Below are 13,102 nucleotides of genomic sequence, written 5' to 3'. Positions count from 1 at the left end.
TTGTTACAGATCTTGTCAAGTTGTCCTGAGTTTTCAGTAATGTCTCCTTCCTTTGCTACCTGGCAAGTAAATTACTGATAAAGTTATCGATGGTTTGCCTTTCTGAACTTTGTTTCACCAGCTCTCATATTGTGCTTCGTAAACACTAAATCACGGAAACTATCTGATTTCTGTGGAACCTGTTAGGTTCTCTCAGAGGTGACCTCAGGGCCTTTGTTCACTTTCTCTCTCATTGCTGACCTCTCTGGGTCTCTGTTACGGTCTCAATCATTTTTTCTCTCCGGTGCCCCTTAAGGTCTCGCTCAAGAACTGTTAGGAACTTTATCACGGTCTCTCATTGGTGAACTCTGCGCTTGTTACATTCCCTCGGAGATCACTCATTTTTATGTACCTCTGCTGACAATGTAAACCCGATTGCATAAGAAAAAGAGATCGTTGCCCAAAGGAGAAGAATGTTACTTTTTAGGAACACTTGCGTGTCCTGCGCAATGTGATGTGAAATGCAGATAAACGATACAAAAGTAATGTTCGCCATATGTAATGAGCCACGTACGAATTTTTTCTTTTGCTCTAAGAATAATTTCGTTCTAAGATTAAGACTTGCAAACGTAATGAAGGTATAGTACCCTATCGAATAATGATAACACCATTCCCATCGAGAAATTTTTAAAGAAACATTCCAAAATCAACAATCCAATTTAAAACAGTTAAAATAATTTTGTTTTCCTTCCAAGACTTTCGAATTTTCGCCTGTTCGTCAAACATATATAATAATACAGCTTGCAGGGAAAAAATCGGGAGAAGGAGAAACGCGGTGAGCGAGGGAAAAACAGGAGCACTGGGGCGAGAAAAGTAAGTCCGAGTCCCTCTGATTGATTCCTCACAAATAGTTAAAGGAGAGCAGTGATTACACAAGAAAAAGAAAATAAGTTATTTAAATCCTTGTACTCGGTCATAAAATCTCTGTGAAAGTTCTTCAACTGTTCAAACATTGGAATGAACTTGTCTTCAGGAGGAAGGAAGGAAGGAAGGAAGGAAGGAAGGAAGGATAGTTATCCTGCGATAAATAGACGAAATGAGTGACAGAAGGAAATTAAAGAAAAAGCTAAGTAAATGCAATCTCACCAGAAGTAGTAGTGGTTACTGCTGCCATTCAAATCGAAGGCGCGACCCGGGACTGTGTAGCTTCCAGTTTTCTCCAACACTTGCCAACAGTATAACTCATCTGGTGGTTTACCCTGGACCTTAAACAACGAAATCAAATGTTAAGTGAAGGGAAAATGCGCGGAAGGGTATCAGCTGGATTTTTAGTTAACAGATACAACACGCATGGAACATGGCATAAGTCTTGCGTCAGAAGGCTTCAGACTATGTTAGCTGCATGAAGCTATCATCTTATCTGCGAGAATACCAGTTGCTCATGACGTAGGTGATATTAAACTTCGAAGAGAAAATAACTAGACAGCACAGAAATCCCTATTTACATGTAGAAGATTGCAAGAGACTGTAAACAAGCAAGTCTTTATGGTCTCATGTGCACTGAAAACATTCTCATCCGCAATGGCATCAAGTGAGGAGGGACTGGTACCTTTGCTTCCTCGATGGCTCTTTGTGGCAGTGTTATCCTCGGAAACGCGTACATTGCCCCTTGTACTTCATTACACTTGACACCTTCCACTGAGTTGAGAACTTCTGTGGTTAACTTTGCTTTCTTTTTGTAGGAATCTTGTATCATTTTCATCTTCTAGAGACAAACATGAGCAAATATGATTTAGAAAAACTTTTTATACAACACTATCGTTGATAAGTTCCCCCTTTTACACAAAAACTGTACAACGAGAACTAAGAGAATACGAGAGTCTTTTAGCTTAGCGCCTTGCCAACCCCTGTACTTTATCGCAACAACAACAAGAAATGGCCATTTTTATACTAAAGACGCATTATCTGTCTGGACGAACTTGGACAAACATTTGTAGTTCTTCTGGTTATGCGTCTCTAGTATAAAGACGGGCACAAGACGAATTATGCGTCTAGACAGACAAACTATCTCTCGTTGTGCGTCGTTCAAGACGCATTTCGAAGGATAGTTCTTCTTCAGCTATAACTCTTCTTGCGCCCGTCTTTATCCAAGAGACGCATAACCAGACAAACTACAAATGTTTGCCCAAGTTGGTCCAGACGGATAATACGTCTTTAGTATAACAACGGCGAGGACGCATTATTCTCCTGGACGGATAATGCGTCCTCCAGTAGAAAAACGGCCAATGTATTAATTTTAGTGAGGATGATGGACAAAGTGTTTTCTCATTCCAAGTTTGTTCAGCTTCGTAAACCGAGAACAACAAGCAGTGAAAGAGTGATCGATGACAACTTTGCTTAGTGAGGCCTCCAAGGGTAAAGGTTACAATTATTCCACTAGTGCGCGTTGGGTATGAATTGATATTAGGGACCTTACGCATATACGACGGCGACGGCGTGGACGACGCCTACTAAAAAATGAGTTTCTATTTTACTTTGGAATTTCGCATTTATGTGGAACTATCCAGTGTGTCTGGATAGTTGCCCCTGCTAATTATGCTACGAATGCGTTCAGTTCCAAACTGAGAAATACGAAAAATTAGCCGGCGTGGTTCACGTTCTCCAGACAACGCAGAATTTGGTCATTTCACTTGCTATTTTGATGAGGACGGGAAAGAAATGTACCAAGAATTAGAATGCACGTGCACAGCCATTGTTTTGCTCATTAAACGTTCTGTTTGGTGACGTTCTCGTTGCCGTTGTGTTTTGCGTAAGGTCCCTGATAGATAGGCAACGAGGTGCACAGCGCCGCCGAGTTGGCTTTAATCAGCCCATATCCAACAAGTGCGAGTGCAATATGTTTTTATGTCATTTAGAAAACACGAACTGCAATGACTCAAGCTTACTGAACATTTTATAGAGCGCGTGACCTCACGGCGGTACAATGAAATTTCTCTCCTTTCGGAAATGAGTTCTTACGTCACGCAGCAGACGCAGCTCCGGAACAGTCGCGTGACTTGCGGCGTGCAATTTTTGCGGATTCTATTTTGCTTCTTTTTCCGCGATCCGCAAAAATAAGTTACCGAAGAATTTGTCGATGGTAAGCCTTCTTGAATTTGATGGAACAGCTCTTATATTGGGCTTGCAAACACTAAATCGTGGAAACTATTTGATTTCCGTGGAGAATATGAGAACCTGTTAGGTTCTCTCAGATGTGACCTCAGGACCTTTTTCACTTTCTCTCATTGTTGACCCTCTCTTTTTAAGTTACATGTAATCTGTTAAGGCCCCAATCAAGTTTTCTCTCCAGTGACCTCTCTAGGTCTCTCAACAACTGATAGGGTCTCTTTATAGATCTCTAATGGGTGACCTGTCAGGGAGCTTTTTAGATTCCCTCGGGGATGCGTTCCTGTTGTTATCAGAGCGTCCAGCGTGAGGTGATATGAAAATGCGGGATATACGGATCTTAAGGTCTTGATGTATTGGACAATAAGAATTTTGGAGAACTTTCATCATATGCGATGAGCCAGGTAGGATTTTTTTTGCTCTGCAAACACCGTAACGAAGAGAATACCCTACCGAATAAGAGGGCATTATGCTACCACCATTGCTATCAAGTACGAAAACATTCCTTAAACAACACTGCAATTTAAAAGAAAGTTCTTCACTGGTTTCCCTCCCAAGACTTCTCATTTACGCCGAGTTCCTTAAATGTTTTTTAAATAAATAGTTTATAGCGAAAAAAAAAAAAAAAAACGGGCAAAGGAGAATCCGCGTGAGCGAGGGAAAAAGAGGGGACCGAGGCGAGAAAAGTAATCCCGAGAACCTCTCGGTTTTTCCCTTATAAATAGCTAGTCAAAGAAGCAGTGATCACACATGAAAAATAAAATTTGATTTTATGTTTGTAACACGAGGCCATTGTGTTAGCATCTCTTAGTCAATCCTTGTACTCCGTCATAAAATCCCGGTGAAAGGTTTTCAACCGTTCAAACATTGGAATGAACTTGTCTTCCGAAGGAAGGATGGTTATCCTGCAAAAAAGAAAATAATGAATGGATGAAAGAATGAAATAAAAATAGAATGAAAAATGAATGAATAAGCGAACCCTATCCTATTCTCAAAACGAGCAGGCCACACGGGAAGAGAGTGAATAGATCGCTTTCATTCACGTGGATGAATGAACGAACTTATGGACGGATGGAAGGACAGATTGACAGACGGACGGACGAACTAACTAACTAACGATCGGATGGACAGATGGACAGACAGACAGACGGATGGACGAACTAACGAAAGAACGGGTGGACGAACGAACGGACGGACGAACGGACAAACAGACAGATCGACGGACAGACAGACAGACGGAAGGACGGACAGATAGGCAGACAGACGGACGGAAAGATGAACTAACGAGCGAACGGACGGATGGACGGACAGACAGACAGATGGACGGACAGACAGACAGATGGACGGACAGACAGAGACAGACGGACGGACGGACAGACAGACAGACGGACGGAAGGATGAACTACCAAGCGAACGGACGGACAGACAGACAGACAGACAGATGGACGGACGGACGGAAGAACGAATAAATGCCTGCATGAATGTGTGAATATATGTAATATGTAAAGGGAACTAATGAATAAGTAGGCAATATTGTTTTCTATTATCTCACCGGAAGTAGTAGTGACTACCGCTGCCACTCATATCGAAGGCGCGGCCTGGGGCCATGTAGCTTCCAGTTTTCTCCAACACCTGCCAACAGTAGAACTCGTCTGGCGGTATACCCTGGACCTTAAAAGAGAACATCGACATCAATGGTGAAATGTTTGGGTGGCAGGAAAAATGGGCGGATGAAATAAGTTGATTTCGTGAGTCGGAAGGCTTGTGACTACGTAAGCTGAGGCTTTCATCCTGTTTAAAGGAATACCAGTTGATCATGATGTATGATATTATAAGTCGTAGAGGAAATAACTAGACAACACAAAAATCCCGATTTACAACTGAAAACTTGGTAGAGAATGTAAACTAGCGAATCTTCATGGTCTCATACGCAGACGTCCGCAATCGCGTCAAGAGTGGAGGGACTGGTACCTTTGCTTCCTCGATGGCTCTTTTTGGCAGTGTTATCCTCGGAAACGCGTACATTGCCCCTTGTACTTCATTACACTTGACACCTTCCATTGAGTTGAGAACTTCTGTGGTTAACTTTGCTTTCTTCTTGTAGGAATCTTGTATTTTCTTCTTCTCCTACGAAACAAACACATGGGCAAAGAAAGTGTAGAACATTTTCGATTAAGAAAAACGTTTGATGCAACACTATTGTTGATAAGTTCCCCCTTTTACACAAAAACTGTACAACAACAGCTAGAGAATACGAGAGTCTTTCAGCTTAGCGCCATCAGCGGCCAGCCCCTGCATTTTATTGCTAAAGAGAGAAGAAATAGGCCACTTCCGAGTTCAAAACGAGTCTTCGAGTGAAACCATTCATATAGACTTGGAAATGTGTTCCGCCTTCATGTTCATTTTCATGCAAATTGCACTCACTTTCATATGAGAGGTATTGCTCGAAGACTCGTTTTGATACAGACACACAAGGTAACTCGAAAATGACCTATTCATCAGTTTTAATGAAAAAAGAAAAAAAAAAAATCAGTTTTAATGAAAAATTATGGGCAGTGTTTTCTCTTTAGAGACTCGGCTCTTTCCGAGTTGTTCAGCTTCGTATATCGACGACAACAACTAATGAACCAAATTATCAATAGCAAGTTTGTTTGGTGGATCTTCCAAGTGTATAGTAATATCTATTTAAGTTGTAAACGTTCTGAAGCGAAACATTTCAGTATCCAAGAGCTCACCTTCGTAAAACGTTCGTAAGATTCCTCTCCTGGACTGGGAGGGTTGCAAACGAGTCCCATGATTACCTGAGAAAGACGACATAAAGAATCGGAAGGAGTGAAAGAGAGACGGGAAACTTTTGGAGGAAAAGAGTGAAGAAGAAAAACGGGAGAAAGTACGACAAAAAGAAGAAAGAAAGAACTAAGAAAGAAAGTAAGGAGAGAAAGGAAAAAACGAGACTTGCTTGTCTAACACCCAGCTTGCATCCCACCCTGTCCCCCTCTAAATAAACGTGCTAGCGATAGCAGCAAACACCACCCGCCTTTTCCTCCCAGAAAAAAGCAAGGAAACTTAGTGAAAGATGTTATCATTCAAAAAAGGATATCGAGTAAGTTGCGTGGTCATTGGTTTACTTGATAAAGTCTGCGGACGTTTTGACAAGGTCATAATGGCGCGAATACTTACAAGAAGAACGACACCATACTGTTTTACCGATCAACTTTTGACCATGACTACAGACTTAGGCAATTTCAGAGAACTAGTTATTTCTCTAACCACCGTCTGAACAAAAGACACGCTAACGTACACTAAGTCTTTTCAGCACGGAAAGATAAAAAGTGTCGCCATTATTGATGCAACGCCTGCTGTCTGTGGTTCTCCACCTTTTGCTTCCGCAAGGTATGTCTTCACCTGTGTCATTTGAGGTTTATTTTCGTACCTGCCCTATTGTTGATGGGCAAGATCTCGCGCTCAGGTACGTTTTGATTTGAGACTTGACTTGATCACTCAGTCCTACAAGCTCTATGTATCCACCTCTAAGACCACATCTACAAGAATAAATCAATAAGTAAATAAGTAAATAACTAACTAACTAACTAACTAACTAAATAAATAAACAAATAAATAAATAACATTGTTTGACGCCAATATTGGAAAAAGCTTACATGCTTTTCACATCAAAGTTTAAACAGATGTTTAAGTTATATGACTACCTTTGACGTATTTCACCCATTCAATTTTCAGGCGATATATCTACAGATATCTTCATTGTACACCTTACTCTCCAGTATATCCCTTTGCACCAGAATGAAGAGAGATTAGCTGAAACTCGCTGTATTCCTCTCCCAGGTCCCTCACGACTTTCTTACACGAGTGAAACTGAACTCCATCAGCGTACACATTTTCTTGGTAAACCTCATCGGCGAATAATACCAGCTTCTCTCGAGCGCAAAACTTGACGACCTCTTGAATGTTCTCATACGTTAGAACCTGGCCTAAAAGAAGACAATGGAGAAAATAACTGAAACCATAGCCTCTATGGCCCAAATCGAGTCTTGTCTGCTACTTTATATACACCAGTTTTATAGACCAAAGGTACTGCTTTTTATACCGCGCCTTATAATACAACGTTTAGACTATCTGCTAATCTGACGTTTCGAAGCTTCTCGATGGAAAATTTTCGTTTTTTTTTTCGCTACGTTTCGAAGCTAGGGAAATAAACTCAGCAAACCTGTTGGGTTGCCTGGGTTAATCAGCACCAGTCCCCTTGGAACGCAGTGCGGTCTCGCCTCGTCCAACGCCCTTTTAAGTTCAGTGATGTTCAAAGCCCAGCTTTTGTCTTCATCGAGGCGGTAATGAATCTAAACGTGAACCAGAATTTAACATCAGTCTTATATACAAAAGATAAAACTAGATATTATCCTAGATGATTTATCGCCCTTACTAAAACAGGAGACCAACTTTATACTAGTGCCCTTTTTTAAGGTGGTTTACTACAGTTTTGATGGATTAAAACAGCCCAACTCCTAACTCTTTTGAAAAATGTTCCAAATTGTTTTTCCTTTCTCTATTTACTGTTTATTTAAGTCTTTTACCATTCTGTGTGAAACTTGAACAATCAAACATCAACAAATGGTCATACCCGTATGACCCCACCTAAAAATTTCAGGAATAAGAAATTGGCTTTGTTTTGACATTCATGGAAAGTTAAATAAAAATCTGTAAGACAGATTTTTCGCAAACTAAGAAAATGTGAAATTAAAAGTAGCTCAAAATCTGTCTTACAGATTTTTATTTTACTTTGCATGAATGCTAAATCAGGGCCAATTTCTTATTCCTGAAATTTTGAGGTGGGGTCATACAGGTAGATTTTGAGAAAAACGTGATTTAACCTACTAGTGCCCAGTCTCTCCTTAGATACTCGGTCATTCATTTTGGCCAATTCTTGACGTTTAATTGTTCAAGTTTCACATAGAATGGTAAGAGACTTAAGTAAACAGTAAATAGAGAAAGGAAAAACATCCTGGAACATTTTTTAAAAAAGTTAGAAGTTGGGCTGTTGTAATTCATCAAAACTGTAGTAAGCCACCTTAAAAGAAGTCCGGTGCAAGATCTTAAACATGTAGTGAAGTGTCACTCGTATGACTTTGTTTTTTATCCACTGATTTTAATCATATAAATTCTTTACACCTAAACCATGTACGGACTCGACCATGGGTAGGGTCCCTGGTGTCTGTGGGTGGGATCCGACGGTGAGAGGGAGTTGGGAATGACCAATCGTGATGATGTAAGATAGTAATTTTGGCGGGAATTAGGCGCATTCTGAAGAGCGTATCAAACAGAACCTCAGACAGGACAAAGTCATGTTGTACAAGAGAAAGGAAAAGTTTCAGATAAAAGGTAAGGTTTGTTTTGTATTTCAATTTAAAACCAATTTGGTGCGTTCAAATTGTAAGCAACAACTATCGCTTTTTATCTTCATGAACCAAACGTGAAGGCGATGACAAAGCAGACAAATTCAGCTCACCAAAATCCAAGTACTAGTTCGTTGTTCACCTATTAAAAATGTCTAGTCCACGTCTTAAAAAATGTCCGGGATCACAAAGTTTGCTGTTTATACCAGGTTGTAATGCATCATGTCAGGGTCGGACCCAGGATTTATCTTATGAGGGGGTGCACCACTAAGATCTCAGGGGGTGTGTGCACAGCCTCTGCACCCTCCCCCTAGATCCACCCTTGCATGTTACCCATTACTTATCATCCTTGTGCCTCGAGGCACATAGAGCCTTTGTTAAGGCAAGTAAAGTTTGGTTAAAATGTGGAAGTCTTAAAACAGTTACACTTACATTCAATAGTTATCTAGTCTTCGCGACCTTAACGTCACTGATTTGACTACAAATTCATTCAAAGATTTGAAAGGGATTATGAAGGCCACAAGTGAGGAAAATTTTTTTTTTTACTTTACAAGGTTGACCTCGTTTACCTGATAAGAGTTGTGTTGTAAGAGCCTTGCTTGGTACATGCTGAATCCAGGGACAGGAACTATAACTCCAGCTCGGCCCCTGCCTTCATTGGTTCCTGTTTGAACGACTCCCATCATAACCTGACATGATGATGTCAAACATATTTTCATTTTATTTGAAACCTAAACAAAACCTCGTAGTAACTCCCCCCAAATTCCCTTTCTTCCTATAATAAATGGTCATTTGATAGGAATCAATGCTTGTCAGGTCAGTTTGACAAGGTACCAGAATCCATCTTTTAGGGCATGGGTCAAGTCTGATTTTGAGGATAAGATAACTTTATTTATACATGGTTTTGCCATCAGTCAATTAAGTGACAGGCCTATCTACCTAACCACAATAAGAATTAATAACAACAATTCAAAATTAGAAGTGGTGAGGCCAAGGGCTACATCCTAGACAAAAAACATTAATGTTATTAAGGTGATTCCCTAGTAAAAGAACTCTCCATAGATTTCCGATGAAACTTGGTATGCTGTTGTTACAGGACAGGGAGATATTAAAAATGTAGTAAAAAGAGGGGGTCACCATACTTGTTTTCGTGCCACAATGCTGACAAATACGGTCATTTAGGTGACTTTTGGTAATCTCTGTACACAACAAATAAGCTCGATTATTTTTCAATGCAATGTGTTATATCACACAGAGTTTGACTTTCTTTGATTGTTTATTCATCTATGTCCCAAAAAAAATGCCTTCAAATACCCTGCATTTTTTACCCTTTAAAGGAAACATAATTTGCTGTTGGGCGCATTATGTCTCCCTTTTTAGTATTTATTTCATTTGCCAAAAAAGTAGCAATAGATTTCTGCTAATTTTTTTCTCAGTTATTGAGGATATTGTTCTCATTGAAATTATGAAATAAAAAGTGGGGGTCACCCGTTCGTTTAAGAGAAAAGGAGCATTTATTTCGCCATCGAGCTTAGTTTGAGGGAAATCTCTTACGTTTTGTATGTGCACACACTCATGTGCGCACGCTAATGACGCAAAAATCATGCGCAGTAGGGATGCGCAATGCAATACTAAGGAATCACCTTAAGAGGTCAATAATATGCAGCACATGTAAGTCTGTGGTAACAAAACATGATTCCCACTCTCCAAAAGGTATAACTATCCTTATCAGGGACACAAACTAGCAGAGCACCCCCGCTCCCCTGGAGGTTTTAGCTGTCTTAAACAAACACTGCAATCTTTACTTACTTCGATTCCTTCAGACCCTCCATCTGTAAGAAGAATATCATCTGACACTGCTGGATAGCCATCTCGTTGAGAAATGAAATGGGCAATATCTTGACGCACAACATTGATACCTTGTGTTGAAGTGTAACTACCTGCGAAAGAAGAAAAGAAAGACTAATGATTTGCATTAAAAAAAAAAATTGTTTGAGTTCTATCCCAAATATTTGGTGCAAAGAGCAAGATCAGCACTGGATAGCACATTATTTTGTAAAAGAGTATTTCTGATTGAATATTCTACCAAATGAATTTTTTTTTACAAAAAAAAATGCCTATGTGTTATGTAAGGTACATCTGACTATGATCAGTTAAAGAGGAAAACCCTGGTGATACTTACTTATTGTATGTCCTACGGTGTCATTTAGGATCCTTTTGGCTCTGTTTTTGGCATCCTGAAGGAACCCTGGATCATCTAGGAGCTCTGGACACAAAAGAAGTGCAAGGACCTGCATATAAACATGATCATGTTAATCTATCATTTAAAGTGCCCATGAAGTAAAAAATAATTGCTGCTTATTTGAAAGGCTTTTCAAAGTAAAGAAGAATGGCGTTTCCCTTTTTGGAATATCTTTTTTCGTTCTAGAGATATTTACGTTTTTGTATTATGCAAATGAGGAAAGTGATGACGTCATAGGTGGTTCCACTTTAACAGTAAAACACTGAATCAAGAATATCTCTAGAAGTATTGGAGTGGTGTTCTTCAAACTTGGCACCACAAATGTGCATCACAAAAGAAACAGAATGACACCTTCTGTGTTGTTGCCATGGCAATGCTTTTGGCTCCAGTCTCTTTCTGTGAAAAACCAAATATGCCAATTTGCAACCCTTCGAGAAGGGACAGAGGGTCTTGCTCGGAACACACATGATTCCCATATTGTCTTAACTCTCCCCATTAGATTGTTGGGAGTGAATGATCCTTGTTTAAGATGAAATCTGGTAATGTTAGTTTTAATTAAAACAGGACCAGCAGCATAACTGTTGTCATGGCAATGGCATGACGGGTGTCATTTTGTTTCTTTTGTGATTTACATTTCTGGTGCCAAGTTTAAAGATTTCTAGAGATATTCTTGATTGAGTGTTGAACTGTTTTAGTGGAACCACCTATGACGTCATCACTTATAATACAAAAACGTGAATATCTCTTAAACGAAAAAACATATGCCAAAAAGGAAAACACCATTCTTCTTTACTTTGAAAAGCCTTTCAAATCAGCAGCAATTATTTTTTACTTCATAGGCACTTTAATTAATTTGTCTTATCACCAAAGGCAAACAAGAAAAGTAATTCAGTAAGTCTACTTTGATTTGTTAAATAATCTCTAATCAGATCAATCACACAAGTTATCATTCAATCAATGAACTGGTCCATTCATGTATCTGTGTAATCTGTCCATCTGTCCCTCAGTTTGTCAATCAAACAATCAATCAATCCATCAAGAAAGCATCAATCAAACAGCTGATTGGTCACTTCGTCATGCAGTCACTTGGTTGATTCTTCTCATAATTTGTAAATTGATATCTATCAATCAGTCACTTGAAAGAGAGGGCTGTCGAAGGTTACCTGTCGAAAAAAAGTGATAGGTGGCTGTCCCATCCCCTGAGGGTTTCCAAAGTGTAAGACAACTTCAGAAAATGGCTTGAGATCTCCCTAATAAACAGAAAACATTTAAGATTTTGTAAAACAAACAGCATAAATCATGACAACCCAAGGGGAAATGACATCTGGAAATGCCAACAACATAGTCTGCATATATTTGATCCTACCATGGGGGTGGGATGGGGGAGGCAGATATGATCTCATAAACTGCTATCAGGTCAACTGTCCCATTCAGGGTGAGAAGCACTCACCCTGTAGAAAACTGCTACAGAAAAATGATTTTACACTGGTGCCAGTGAGGCTTGTGGCTCTGATTAGGATGCTGTTTTCCCTCTCGACAAGTAACTATGTGGTAGTGATTTTCTAAGTTTACATTGTGCAGTTGTGCAAAAAATCCATACTCCCCCCCATAGAAGGAATTGGGGAAGGGTGGGGGTAGGGGTCTGTAAGGCCAAAATGTTTAAAGAAATGTATGAAGCTTAGAGCTTAATTGGAATTTCCAAAGGGATGGGAGGTCCTAGAAAAAATCCCTTAAATGGGGGCGGTGTGGATATTTTCTAGATCTAGACATTAATAGGGTACACACTACAGTTGACTTCATTTCCATCATTGCAACCTGGTTTGCAGCCATTCCCGAGAGATTCAGATGACAAAACGTTGTCCAACATGGCGGCGATAACGTCAGTTATCCTTACAATAAAGATTCATCCACTGCAGTGATTGACTTCGATCAAATCCTGACTCATTTGCACGATAAAATCTCATGCAAGAAAAACGAACAGAAAGATTTCTTTCTTTCCGACCAAGACATAGCGTTCAACTCCCAACGGGTAGATATCAAAGTCATCAAAGATTATACTCACGCGAGCCAGCTCTTGTCTAATCCCATGTGCCCGATCTTCCAGCCATCCTCGTAGATCATATTTGACTCTGTTAAAAGCTGGATTTATGTTTTCTTCGGTGAGGACCTCCATTTAGAAGACACGAACTGCAATGGCTAAAGTTCATCGAGCGTTTCCACGAGACTTCTTATTATGTCACGCAGCACCGTAACAGCACCGTGACTTGCGCTACCTGTCAATGCCCGCTTCCCGACACCAATTTATCCT

General features: G+C 39.9%; 2 protein-coding genes across 2 annotated transcripts; both read right to left on the bottom strand.

Moving 5' to 3' along the window:
- Positions 1 to 44: 44 nt before the first annotated feature.
- On the bottom strand, positions 45 to 2,006 carry LOC145464820 (alanine aminotransferase 2-like). Its single transcript, XM_081448616.1, has 3 exons — positions 1,589 to 2,006; positions 1,126 to 1,244; positions 45 to 59 (listed from the first exon to the last, which is right to left on the bottom strand). The coding sequence occupies exons 1-3, from the start codon at positions 1,739 to 1,741 to the stop codon at positions 56 to 58; spliced, it is 276 nt and encodes a 91-aa protein (XP_081304742.1). The 5' UTR covers positions 1,742 to 2,006; the 3' UTR covers positions 45 to 55.
- Positions 2,007 to 2,104: 98 nt separating this feature from the next.
- Positions 2,105 to 13,083, bottom strand: LOC145464818 (alanine aminotransferase 2-like). Its single transcript, XM_081448615.1, has 12 exons — positions 12,857 to 13,083; positions 11,958 to 12,044; positions 10,735 to 10,843; positions 10,362 to 10,492; positions 9,122 to 9,241; positions 7,370 to 7,499; positions 6,920 to 7,133; positions 6,578 to 6,686; positions 5,880 to 5,945; positions 5,116 to 5,271; positions 4,697 to 4,815; positions 2,105 to 4,049 (listed from the first exon to the last, which is right to left on the bottom strand). The coding sequence occupies exons 1-12, from the start codon at positions 12,965 to 12,967 to the stop codon at positions 3,956 to 3,958; spliced, it is 1,446 nt and encodes a 481-aa protein (XP_081304741.1). The 5' UTR covers positions 12,968 to 13,083; the 3' UTR covers positions 2,105 to 3,955.
- Positions 13,084 to 13,102: the final 19 nt, after the last annotated feature.

The sequence above is a fragment of the Orbicella franksi genome, chromosome 13 (genome assembly GCF_964199315.1).
Source record: "Orbicella franksi chromosome 13, jaOrbFran1.1, whole genome shotgun sequence".
Lineage (NCBI taxonomy): Eukaryota > Metazoa > Cnidaria > Anthozoa > Scleractinia > Merulinidae > Orbicella > Orbicella franksi.
This window is presented reverse-complemented; position numbering and strand designations above follow the sequence as displayed.

Coding starts and splice junctions, on each gene's coding strand:
- LOC145464820 (XM_081448616.1), bottom strand. CDS start 1,741: ATGAAAATGATACAAGATTCCTACAAAAAGAAAGCAAAGTTAACCACA. Junction 1,245..1,588: donor GAGCCATCGAGGAAGCAAAG/GTACCAGTCCCT, acceptor TCGTTGTTTAAG/GTCCAGGGTAAACCACCAGA.
- LOC145464818 (XM_081448615.1), bottom strand. CDS start 12,967: ATGGAGGTCCTCACCGAAGAAAACATAAATCCAGCTTTTAACAGAGTC. Junction 9,242..10,361: donor GAGGGTCTGAAGGAATCGAA/GTAAGTAAAGAT, acceptor TCATCATGTCAG/GTTATGATGGGAGTCGTTCA. Junction 5,946..6,577: donor GCCCATCAACAATAGGGCAG/GTACGAAAATAA, acceptor CGTCTTTCTCAG/GTAATCATGGGACTCGTTTG.